At 40.4% G+C, this 12,669-nt stretch overlaps 1 protein-coding gene across 1 annotated transcript in view; it reads right to left on the minus strand.

The window, feature by feature from the left end:
- Positions 1 to 12,669, minus strand: part of MID1 (midline 1) — a 130,238-nt gene that overhangs the window by 39,490 nt on the left and 78,079 nt on the right. Inside the window, exon 4 of the mRNA XM_064278042.1 lies at positions 4,396 to 4,503. Within this exon, the coding sequence (XP_064134112.1) occupies positions 4,396 to 4,503 (108 nt within the window). The remainder of the gene's footprint in view (positions 1 to 4,395; positions 4,504 to 12,669) is intronic.

Genomic DNA, 12,669 nt, shown 5'->3' on the forward strand with positions numbered 1-12,669 from the left:
GTGTTGCTAATTTGTTTTATGAGGAAACACTGAATTGTGAATTACTTCCCTGTTGATGGGAAAAAAAGAGGTGTTGCCTGGTGGTAAATTATGCAGGGTCACCAGACCTCTTCCCTGGATTATTCCACACAATTACTTGAAGACCTTAGGGAACTCCGGAATTTTATACCTCTAGTGCTTCAGTTGTGCCATGAATAAAATAAAACACCTCGATAGTTGTGAATTTGTGGCTTAAGTCAAAACCACTTTCTAAAAAGTTCTTTGCAATCCATGTAATAAAATTGTGATGTGAAAGCATTAGGCATTGCTATTTCCCACACTATCTAAAACCCATGTGGTAATTAACAGAAAGGGAGCGTTTTTTCCATTGATTAATCTCTTTCCTGTTGAGCAGATGAGAGAAAGCCAAAAAAAGCACAGCTGGGCCATTTCCCCAGTCTGGGAACGTCATTTCCAGGCACTTTGTGCTTCCTTGATAACTCAGAACTATTTTGATAAGCCTTTTCCAGTCGGTATAACACCGCAGGTTTGGTTCACAACCTCCATTCCATATCCTGATTCTGTCTTGCTTGAAATGACCCTCAAACTTAATTGACCAAAACCTCTGGGGCAGGCCAAGATAAGACCAAGGTAGTGCACTTGACTATTCCCTTTGGTGCTTGGAATCTGCTGTGAGATGAAGACTGCTGGCCAGAAGCCAAGTTAAAATTAGAGTGCTAATTAGAAGTGCCGTGTGCCTAGTGCCCCCATCCACACACCCTTGGACAGGTCTTGGCTGGCTTTAAGATAATTCTGGAATGGAAAATAGCCCTGGGCAAAAGGGTAGGGAGGAGGCCGGTTAATCTGTCTTACACACAAGGCTGGTCCAAGCTCCTTCCAAAATTCCTGCTAACTCTAAGAAATTCCTTCTTTCTCCAAGTTGTCATTATCATCCTCGTATAGCTCTAATCGAAGAAAAGGAAGGAAAGAGATGTCAAAACTGAAGGCCTCTGAGGACTGTCCAACCCCAGCTATGAGCTACAGGAAACGAAGGAAATTAATGCTGAATTGAGAAGCAGCAGCCACAGTATTTCAGTGCAAAGGTGAGAAAATTCCTAAAAGTAAGGGGTCAGAAAATGAAGTGTTAAAACGTTTGGGGACATAGTATGTGATCTTGAGCCTGGTAGAAGATTTAACTCATCATAATTACAGTGACTTCTCCCAGAGGATTAACAGTGTTCATTAGCTGAATAAAATAACGCTTATTTTACACAAAATAGATTTTAGCTTTTGACATCATTATATCTAGAGGCAAAGCTAAGACAGGCATTCAGTCCAATTCAGGATATTAGAACACACTCAGAAGAAATTGTCAGAGGAAAGAAAATTCCAGAAGGAAAAATAATTTAGAGTCCCCAGAGCAACCAAGTGATTGGAATATTTAATCACACAACAAGAATGCTTTAAATATATGACAAAATTGAGGATGTTTAATATAATTCTTTAACTAACAAAAGAAAATAGGTCAAAATATTTCTTTAGAATAATTTTTATCCCAATCACATATCCTTTGGGTATGCCTATTAGCGACCACACAGATTATGACAATGTTTGAACTCTGGTTTCTTCTTTTGAATTCCATTATCTTCTTTTTCATCTTCTGTCATGATGCTGGACATTAAAGGGACATAAGGAAAAGAAAAAAAAAAACCCAACAAACAAAAAACACACTAAATTGAAGCAAGCCAAATGTGAGATTCACCTTTGAAAATACAGAGCTGCTCTGTTGAGAGTAATTGTTGAGCACCATTTTAATTTTAGGTCCATATACTATTCCAAAGGAACTCTAGTGGTGCAGTGGTTAAGTGCTCAGCCGCTAACCGAAAGGTTGGCAGTTTGAACCCACTGGCTGCTCTGCAGGAAAAAGATGTGGCAGTCTGCTTCTATAAAGACTTACAGCCTTGGAAACCCTATGGGGGCAGTTCTACTCTGTCCTACAGGGTCTCTAAGAGTCGGAATCGACTCGAGGGCTGTGGGTTTGGTGGTTTGGGTACTATTCCATCAATCCACCAGATTGGAGCTTCTCAAGACTGGCTGCAGAAGAATCAATTGGGGATCTTTTAGAAAAAACTGTAGATGTTTGGGCCCCGTTGCCAAGAGTCTAGCTAAGGCCTTGTAATCAACGGAGCAGTGGGAATTTGCATTTTAAGAAGCATTGAATGTTTTTTGACCTGCAGGTGGTGAGCCATTAGTAAGGTCAGGATTAGCATTAATAAAATTGAAGAGGAGAGCAGAAAACAAAATAGCAGAGGGCGCTTTGTAAAACTATTTTTCGCTTGTGTACTTATGTCGGATTGGAAATCATATGTACTTCTTACTATGGGTTCCAGTTTAGAAAGAAAGAAAGAAAAACACTGCTCTAAGATAAGAGATTCATAAACTGTTGTCTGGGGCCAAATCCAACATACTGCCTGTTTTTGTAAATAAAGTTTTATTGGCACAAACTCACACCCATCTATTTATGAATTATCCAGGCTGCTATTATGCTACAAGGCTGGGAAGAGTCGAATAACTGCATCAGAGACCGTATGACCCACGAAGCCTAAAATATTGACTATCTGGCCCTTTACAGAAAAGGATACCGACCCCTGGGTGAAGTGATTCTGACCAGATGGCTGTGATTTGAACCACAGTCTGAGAAACATGGTCCTACATGGTAAGAATTGTCAAAATCAGATACTGAACATTTAGCAAAATGCTTATTTCCTCATTACATACACACACACACACACATTTTTGAAGAACCAGGCAAACATGTAATTTTTAAACTCTAATAAGAGGAATAATTTTTTTTTTATTTTTTAAGAAATAGTAGATACACAGACACCAGAAGATCCTATATATGGATGAGTTACAGCTGCAGGGGAAAGTTTTCCCAGGTGATTATATCCATTTTTCCTTCCAGAAGTGAGCTTGCCACATTATAACTTTGAATTCACTTTATAATCGTCAAGGAAATATTTTGTCTATTGGAATCTCCCTTTAATGGGGACATAGGCCTGTTTATGATTTTGTGTGCTCCTTTTTTTTTTATTATACCTTATATACTCTTTCAAAAGCATCCTTTTATTTTACCTTAAATGCATTTTAAAAGCTTTTACGTGTGTGTATGTATGTATGTGTAAAACACATATCCCAACACTGCTGTGTTCAAACAATTCATCCTCAATTAACATATATTTAAACTGATGATGAGGCTGGTACTCAGTGTCAATTTAGTCCCCTTTAATTCTCTTACATTTTTGAGATTTCGAGTAGATAAAAGGCAGTGAAGAGAAGGGACTCTTTCCTTGTTTAGCTGTGGCCTTCAGCGTTCTACCACCGATTGGTGTCTGGATGTTAAATGTACAAATTGCTTAATCTGGTGTGTGCTATCAGTTTTCCATGTGTGGATGTGAAACTTATCCCCTACTACTGAAAAAAGGAAAAAAGTCTTTCCCTGGGAGCCTTTGGGCTTCTGCCTCCCCAGGCTGTCCAACTCTAAAGGCTGTCAAGCTATTTATTTCAAAGAGCGAACAATGGTCTGAGAGCAGGAATTGCCAGTATGTACTCATGCATAACATCACCCGCTTGGCAAGCTCCTCAGTTGGAGGATTTGTGGTGAGGTGGTTTACACCAGGTTTAACAGCCTTGTGGTTGGCCCCCAGAGACAGATCCAGGCAAAGGAATGAGGTGGATGTCATTTACCTTTGTGGTCCCCACCATTCTACATGGTTCTTCCACATGTCCCCACTTCTGAGAGAGGGCCCATCATCCTCCTCTTGACTCAGAGCCCTTAGACTGCCCTGTCACCACCTGCAGGCCCCCATGCCCCTTACTGGGGCCCCTTACCCATACTTGCTTTCCCTGCCTGGTTCCTCACATTTCCAGAGTCAAGTCGGCCCCTAACTCATGGTGACCCTGTCTGTGCACAACCTGATTGGACTGTTGTGATCCACAGGGTTTTCACTGGCTTATTTTTGGAAATAAATATTTTCTCCCAGTTTGTGGCTTATCTTTTTATTCTCTTAACAGTGCCTTTTGAAAAGAAGTTTTAAATTTCGATGAAGTCCATCAAAATTATAGAGAAGAGATAGATGGCAAACAATGGCTATGGTAGGTAAGGCCTCCATGCTGCCCCTGGAGGTGTGCAATGGAGCAGTCCTTGTGTTAGAGGTAGCAGAGGAGACCAAGATAATACAAAGAAGGGAGTGGAGAAAGAAACTGCTTTTGAACTAAGTCTTTAAGGCCTAGGAGGAAATTATAGAAAGTACAGAAAAAGAGGGTGTTCAACATTTTCAAAGTCACTGGAATATATGGGAATATGACATTTTCTCCAGGTAGAGAATATGAAATCATCTCCCTTAGAAATCTTACCTTTCCTTCTTTGATCTTGGTTCCAATAATTTGTCGTCTTTGCTGAATGATCTCAATAAGAAGATCACATTCCTCCATCAGTTTGGCTTCTTGACGTGATGCGTTAACCTACAAAATAGATACAATGGTTAAGTGTTAACTTGGTCTTTAGTTTCAGTTAAATGCTATTTTTAGCTTAGACTAGTATGTTTCTAGCAGTCTCTAAGAAGATATTTTAAATGTGAACTCTTCTTCCTATTATCCAGGGATGGTAAATACCCAACTTCCACGCCCACTCCTCTACTGTGCATCCCTGGAAGACATTATTATGCAATGATAGCAGTCTTTTCTGCTAAGCCAGACTCAGCCTCAGAATCTTTCTTAACACCACATACATATAGCCATTACTGATTAGTTAGAAATTGACACTTGAAATTAAATATATTTGCCACTCCTGCTTTTATATTTTGAAAAAAAAAAAAGTGTCAAATTAGACCGGTAAAAATAACTTGTTAAAAAAAAAAAACCTAATCTTAGTTTTTTAGTGCCAGATAGATTATTGTCAATGTCTTTTGGACAAATTTTCCAAAAGCAAGGTAGCATCATAGTCTTTTAATATTTATTTTAAATACTGGCATCAGTTTTGTATTTAATTGCTGTAAAAAACATCTGACAAGAAATAGGTTGGGTGAATCTTCTTATGAATCTTATGGCACTATTTGAAATTTAACTCCTGGAATACTTTTGAAAAAAAAGGAGCACCAGTGGCACAACTGTTAAGCACTCGGCAACTAACCAAATTTGGCGGTTCAAACCTACCCAGCGGCTCTGAGGGAGAGAAGGCCTGGCGATCTGCTCCCATGAAGATTACAGGCTAGAAAACCCTATGGGACAGTTCTACTCTGTCACATGGGGTTGCTATGAGTAGAAACCGACGTGAGGGCACCCAACAACAACAACATACTTGTGAAAGACCAAGGTTCGACAATGAAAGCATACCATTCTTGTGGAAATGTGGATCATAATCAAATGGCTTGTGTTTGAAGTGTTTGAGACTCATTGTATGCAAGAGAGGGTTACAGTGAGCTCATTCTTGGCAACTGGGCTTGGGAAATACTCTGTACACAGTTTCCTCCACCTCATGACGAGTCTGAAATGCTCGTTCACAAACAGAGACCCAGATTTTACAGCTGTGGGAGAGGGAGATAGCACGGGAGAGTGGTATTATGTTAACACAGGCACAGCAGAAGTTGCAGTGTCACAAAGAATGAGAATGGCACTGATCACTCTAGCATATTCCGGGGAGGAGAAATGGCCCAGTCATCAAGCTTCTGATTTGGGATACTTTATCTAAATGGGAGTCATTTCACTCTCTATGAATGAGGTAAACTGGAAGTAGGGTCATGAGTTCAGGATAAAAATCTACTGATGGCTGCTCTGAGAAACCATTTCCTGTTTCCAGAAGCCCCAGTATCCCTTGAATTTTATTCCTGGTGGTCATAAGACACAACAGAGACTGTGCAAGACATCTTCTGAGATGGTGATGGTCACCGTTCACACGCAGCAAACCATGTGATCGTATTCTACATCAGTTTAGCTAGATGTTTGTTCAATGAACAAAGGAAAAAAAAATAAACATGCATTGATCGACAAGAACAGAATGCCAAAAGCAGGCGAATGTTTCCAGGAAGTTTATCACTGGGCTTAATTTCTGTTACCATTACTTTTATGTTGTCATTTCTAGTTCCCCTGAGGTTTCCCAAACAAATTTAGCTATCTATTAAAATATTTACTTGAAACACCACTGCTCTCAATAAATTGCTTCTTTTTGACCTCAAACTGAAATTAATAACTGATCATTATTGAGCTGTGAAAAGGATGGGCTCGTATTGATAACGTGGGTACATTATGGTGGAGGAAGTAAAATTCTGAAAAGTAGCACCCTAGACTTAAGAAGTATCGACTAGAATGAGCCCTATATGCTAAAACGTACTTGAGTGTACAATAAAGGTAAATCGGATATAAGTTTGGTCAGGGCAGGGATCTTTGCCTATTGTATTCAATAATGTATCCCAAGTGCCTAGTGCCATGTCTGGCAATAAATAGGCACTCAAAAAATATTTTTTGAAGGGATGGATAGTGAAAATAACCTTTTAAGAAGAGACAGGGTAAAATACAATAAATCAAGTTGCTCTCACGATATACTACAAACATTTAATATGCAGGGATTGGATTTATTGGTTTTCTAGGAATGTGTAGAAATGAAATTAAGTCCTCAGGGTTACTTTTTTGTATTGTTTTTTGGTTGTCTTTTTTTTTTTTAAAGCTTTATTGGGATATATTTCACGCACCATAAAATTCACTCATTTAAAGCACACAGTTCTATGGTTTTTATTCACAGAGTTGTGAAACCATCACCACGATCTAATTTTAGAACATTTTCAATACTTCAAAAAGAAACCCTGTATCTATTAGCAGTCACCCTCCATTTCTTCCCAAAATCCCCAACCACTAATCTACTTTCTGTCTTTATGGGTTTGCCTATTTTGGACATTTCATACAGATGGGATCATATACTATGTGGTCTTTTGTGACTAGCTTCTTTCACTTAGCATAATGTTTTTAAGGTTCATCCATGTCATAGGACCGATAAGTACTTCATTCCTTTTTACTGTGGAGTAATAGTCTATTGTATGGGTATAGCACATTGTGCCCATCCATTCAACAGTGGACAGACATTTGGGTTGTTTCCACTTTTTAATTATTATGAATGATGCTGCAATGAACATTTGTGTGCAAGTTTTTTGTGTGTACATATGTTTTTACTTCTCGTGGGTATATAGCTAGGAGTGGAATTGCTGGGTCATATGTAAACTCTGTGTTTAACTTTTTGAGGAACTGCCAAATTGTTTTCCAAAGTGGATGAACCATTTTACATTCCCACCAACAGTACCCGTATTTCTACATAAATAATGCGCACCTCCTACGTTTGTCAACTGCTCCCTCCTCCACAGGAGGTATTTTCATAAAGGTTGCTATTCAATTTTTTTTTACATGTTGCTAATCTCAAAAGGTTGGCAGTTCGAATCCACCAGGCGCTCCTTGGAAACTACAGGGCAGTTCTACCCTCTCCTACAGGGTCACTACGAGTCAGAATCAACCTGACGGCAATGCGTTTTTTTTTTTTAATCTCAATAAGGCTATGATTTGCATTTCCATGATGGCTAATGATTTTGAGCATCTTTCATGTGCTTGTTGGCCATTTGTGTATCTTCTTTGGAAAAATCTCTATTCAGGTCCTTTGCTTATTTTTTAATTGGGTTGTCTTCTTATTAATGAATTATAAGAGTTCTTTATATGTTCTGGATACAAATTCCTTATCCTATATATGTCAAATATTTTCCCCCATCTGTGTGTTGTCTTTTCATTTTACTGGTGGTGTCCTTTGAAGCACAAAGGTTTTTAATTTGATGAAATTTAATTTATCTATTTTTTCTACTGTCACTTGTGCTTTTAGTGTTGTACCTAAGAAACCATTGCCTAAGCCAAGGTCAGTAGTATGTGACCCTACTCCAATTTGAATGAAGTATTTTGATGTCAAGCTGATAAAAACATGGTTTTTGCTGTTTTGTGACAAAATGTCACAGTAGTGTATCAATGTGAGTTTCTTTTCCTTAAATCTTTTGATCATTGTTAATTTTTCTGATTGTCTTTTTTAAAATGCTATACTTTCTTATGCCTGCTAGGATATTACTTCATTTTGTGACTGCTATTAAATACTATTTTATAATATTTAATACTATCCCCCATGTGTCTGTCAGTTTGTCGTACTGTGGGGGCTTGTGTGTTGCCGCGATGCTGGAAGCTATGCCACCGGTATTCAGATACCAGCAGGGTCACCCATGGAGGACAGGTTTCAGCTGAGCTTCCAGACTAAGACAGACTAGGAAGAAGGACCCAGAAGTCTACTTCTGAAAAGCACTAGCCAGTGAAAACCTTATGAATAGCAGCGGAACATTGTCTGATATAGTGTTGGAAGATGAGCTCCCCAGGTTGGAAGGCACTCAAAAGATGACTGGGGAAGACCTGCCTCCTCAAAGTGGAGTCGACCATAATGATGTGGATGGAGTAAAGCATTCGGGACCTTCACTTGCGGATGTGGCATGGCTCAAAATGAGAAGAAAGAGCTGCAAACATCCATTAATAATCGGAACCTGGAATGTACGAAGTATGAACCTAGGAAAATTGGAAATCATCAAAAATGAAATGGACTTTGGAAATCTATCTGGCGTTTTCTTAAAAAGTTAGAAAGAGAGCTACCATACAACCCAGAAATCCCACTCCTCGGAATATACCCTAGAGAAATAAGAGCCTTCACATGAACAGATATATGCACACCCATGTTTATTGCAACTCTGTTTACAGTAGCAAAAAGCTGGAAGCAACCAAGGTGTCCATCAACGGATGAATGGGTAAATAAATTGTGGTATATTCACACAATGGAATACTACGCATCGATAAAGAGCAGTGACGAATCTGTGAAACATTTCATAACATGGAGGAACCTGGAAGGCATTATGCTGAGCGAAATTAGTCAGAGGCAAAAGGACAAATATTGTATGAGACCACTATTATAAGATCTTGAGAAATAGTATAAACTGAGAAGAACACATACTTTTGTGGTTACGAGGGGGGAGGGAGGGAGGGTGGGAGAGGGTTTTTTTTTTACTGATTAGTTAGCAGATAAGAACTACTTTAGGTGAAGGGAAGGACAATACTCAATACACGGAAGGTCAGCTCAACTGGACTGGACCAAAAGCAAAGAAGTTTCCAGGATAAAATGAATGCTTCAAAGGTCAGCGGAGCAAGGGCGGGGGTTTGGGGACTATGGCTTAAGGGGACTTTTAAGTCAATTGGCAAAATAATTCTATTATGAAAACATTCTGCATCCCACTTTGAAATGTGGCGTCTGGGGTCTTAAATGCTAACAAGTGGCCATCTAAGATGCATCAATTGGTCTCAACCCACCTGGAGCAAAGGAGAATGAAGAACACCAAGGTCACACGATAACTATGAGCCCAAGAGACAGAAAGGGCCACATGAACCAGAGACTTACATCATCCTGAGACCAGAAGAACTAGATGGTGCCCGGCCACAACCGATGACTGCCCTGACAGGGAGCACAACAGAGAACCCCTGAGGGAGCAGGAGATCAGTGGGATGCAGACCCCAAATTCTCATAAAAAGACCAGACTTAATGGTCTGACTGAGACTAGAGGAATCCCGGTAGTCATGGTCCCCAAACCTTCTGTTGGCCCAGGACAGGAACCATTCCCGAAGACAACTCATCAGACATGGAAGGGACTGGACAATGGGTAAGAGAGAGATGCTGATGAAGAATAAGCTACTTGTATCAGGTGGACACTTGAGACTGTGTTGGCATCTCCTGTCTGGAGGGGAGATAGTAGGGTAGAGAGGGTTAGAAACTGGCAAAATTGTCACGAAAGGAGAGACTGGAAGGGCTGACTCATTAGGGGGAGAGTAAGTGGGAGTATGGAGTTAAGGTGTATATAAGCTTCTATGTGACAGACTGACTTGATTTGTAAACGTTCACTTAAAGCTCAATAAAAATTATTAAAAAAAAAAAAGACAGGAAAGAAAGAAATGGCCAAAATGATGTCAGAAGAGACTCTGAACATTGCTCTTAAATGTAGAGTAGCTAAAGCCAAAGGAAGAAATGATCACATAAAAGAGCTGAACAGAAGATTTCAAAGGGCAGCTTGAGAAGACAAAGCATTATAATGAAATGTGCAAAGACCTGGAGTTAGAAAACCAGAAGGGAAGAACACACTTGACATTTCTCAAGCTGAAAGAACTGAAGAAAAAATTCAAGGCTCAAGTTGTAATTTTGGAGGATTCTATGGGTAAAATATGGAATGACTCAGCATTAAAAGAAGATGGAAGGAATACACAGAGTCACTCACTGTACCAAAAAGAATTGATTGATGCTCAACCATTTTAGGAGACAGCATGTGATCAAGAACCTATGGTATTGAAGGAAGAAGCCCAAGCTGCACTGAAGGCATTGATGAAAAACAAGGCTCCAGGAATTGAGAGCATAACAATTTAGATGTTTCAGCATCTCAGTGCAGTACTAGAGGTGCTCACTCATCTATGCCAAGAAATTTGGAAGAGAGCTACCTGTCCAACCGACTGGAAGAGATCCATATTTGTGCCCATTCCAAAGAAAGGTGATCCAAAAGAGTGCAGAAATTGTTGAACAATATCATTAATATCACATGCAAGTAAAATTTTGCTGAAGATAATTAAAAAATGGTTGTAACTCTGGACAGTGTGGGGTCTTAAATGCTAGCAAGTGGCCATCCAAGATGCATCAATTGGTCTCAACCCATCTGGCGCGAGGAAGAATGAAGAATACCAAAGACACAAGGTAATTATAAGCCTAAGAGACAGAAGGGACCACATAAACCAAAGACTACATCAGCCTGAGACCAGAAGAACTAGATGGTGCCCAGCCACAACCGATGACTGCCCTGACAGGGAACACAAAAGAGAACCTCTGAGGGAGCAGGAGAGCAGTGGGATGCAGACCCCAAATTCTCATAAAAAGACCAGACTTAATGGTCAGACTGGGACTAGAGGGACCCCAGAGGCCATGGTCCCCAGACCTTCTGTTAGCCCAGGACAGGAACCATTCCCAAAGCCAACTCTTCAGACAGAGATTGGACTGGAATAGGGGATGGAAAACGATACTGGTGAAGAACGAGCTTCTTGAATCAAGTGGATACATGAGACTACGTTGGGATCTCCTGTCTGGAAGGGGGATGAGAGGACAGAGGGGGCCAGAAGCTACCTCAATGGACACGACTAGAGAGAGTGGAGGGAAGTACTGTGCTGTCTCACTGAGGGAGAGCAATTAGGAAAGTACGGCAAGGTGTATGTAAATTTTTGTATGAGAGACAGACCTGATTTGTAAACTTTCACTTAAAGCACAATAAAAATTATTTAAAAAAAATGAAATGGAATGCATAAACATCAATATCCTAGGCATTAGTGAGCTGAAATGGACTGGTATTGGCCATTTTGAATCGGACAATCATATAGTCCTCAATGCTGGGAATGACAACTCGAAGAGGAATGGTGTTGCATTCATCGTCAAAAAGAATGTTTCAAGATCTATCCTGAGGTACAACTCTGTCAGTGATAGGATGATACCATTTCCTACATAGGCAATTAATTCAAATATGGTAGGGTTTATTAGCTACTTTCAGTGTCTTCAGGTGTTTCTAGTTTCCAAGTTTGGTCTGGGAGCTAGTTGCTCCTGGTTATGATTTGAACTTTCTTTTCTAATTCACATTTTTCGAGTTAAAAGTCCTGGAGACTGATGGAAATTCTTGGAGTGGGGCCAACCTAAGGATGCCAGAACCAAACCAGTTGCCGTTGAGTCAATTCCGACTCCTGGTGACCCCATGTGTGTCAGAGTAGAACTGTGCTCCATAGGGTTTTCGGTGGCTGATTTTTCAGAAGTAGATGGTCAGGGCTTTCTTCCAAGGCACCTCTCAGTGCACCTGAACCACCAATCTTTCAGTTAGCAGCTGAGTGTGCTGTTTGTACCAGCCAGGGACATTTCTCACAAATCACATGTTTATTTACTATCCAGTATACCCATGATCGGAAACCCTGGTTGTGTAGTGGTTAAGTGCTACAGCTGCTAACCAAAGGGTCGGCAGTTTGAATCCACCAGGTGCTCCTTGGAAACTCTATGGGGCAGTTCTACTCTGTCCTATAGGACCGCTATGAGTTGGAATCGACTCGACGGCACTGGGGGTTATACCCATGATCACCTTAAGAATTCTGTGGTCAAAGAAGGATAGAGCAGGAAGGGAAATTACGCAGACACACAAGAACCAATCCATGCCTGTAGGGAGCTTCTGACCCACTGTCGCCTAATTCTAGGGCAATCTGGCTGCTTTTCTTTGACAGGCTATGTCCTTCTGACCCTTTACAGTCTGAAGAAAGAGAAATCAGAGTGTCAAATAATGAAGTGAGCACAAAACGCTGACACTCAGGTCCTAGATCAAGTTCACCACTGAGGGCCACTCGGCTGCGTTTCCACCTTACCAGACACCAATAATCAGTTTCAACACTGGTTGCCCAGTTTACCGCCCCTCTCTAGAAATGAAGTTATGCTCAAACATCCCCCAGATTCATTAATGATAAAATGAATGGGTTAGCTATTTCCTCCTGAGCACTTGGTTAGCAATGTCCAGTAAA

This window comes from Loxodonta africana, chromosome X (assembly GCF_030014295.1).
Source record: "Loxodonta africana isolate mLoxAfr1 chromosome X, mLoxAfr1.hap2, whole genome shotgun sequence".
Classification (NCBI taxonomy): Eukaryota; Metazoa; Chordata; class Mammalia; order Proboscidea; family Elephantidae; genus Loxodonta; species Loxodonta africana.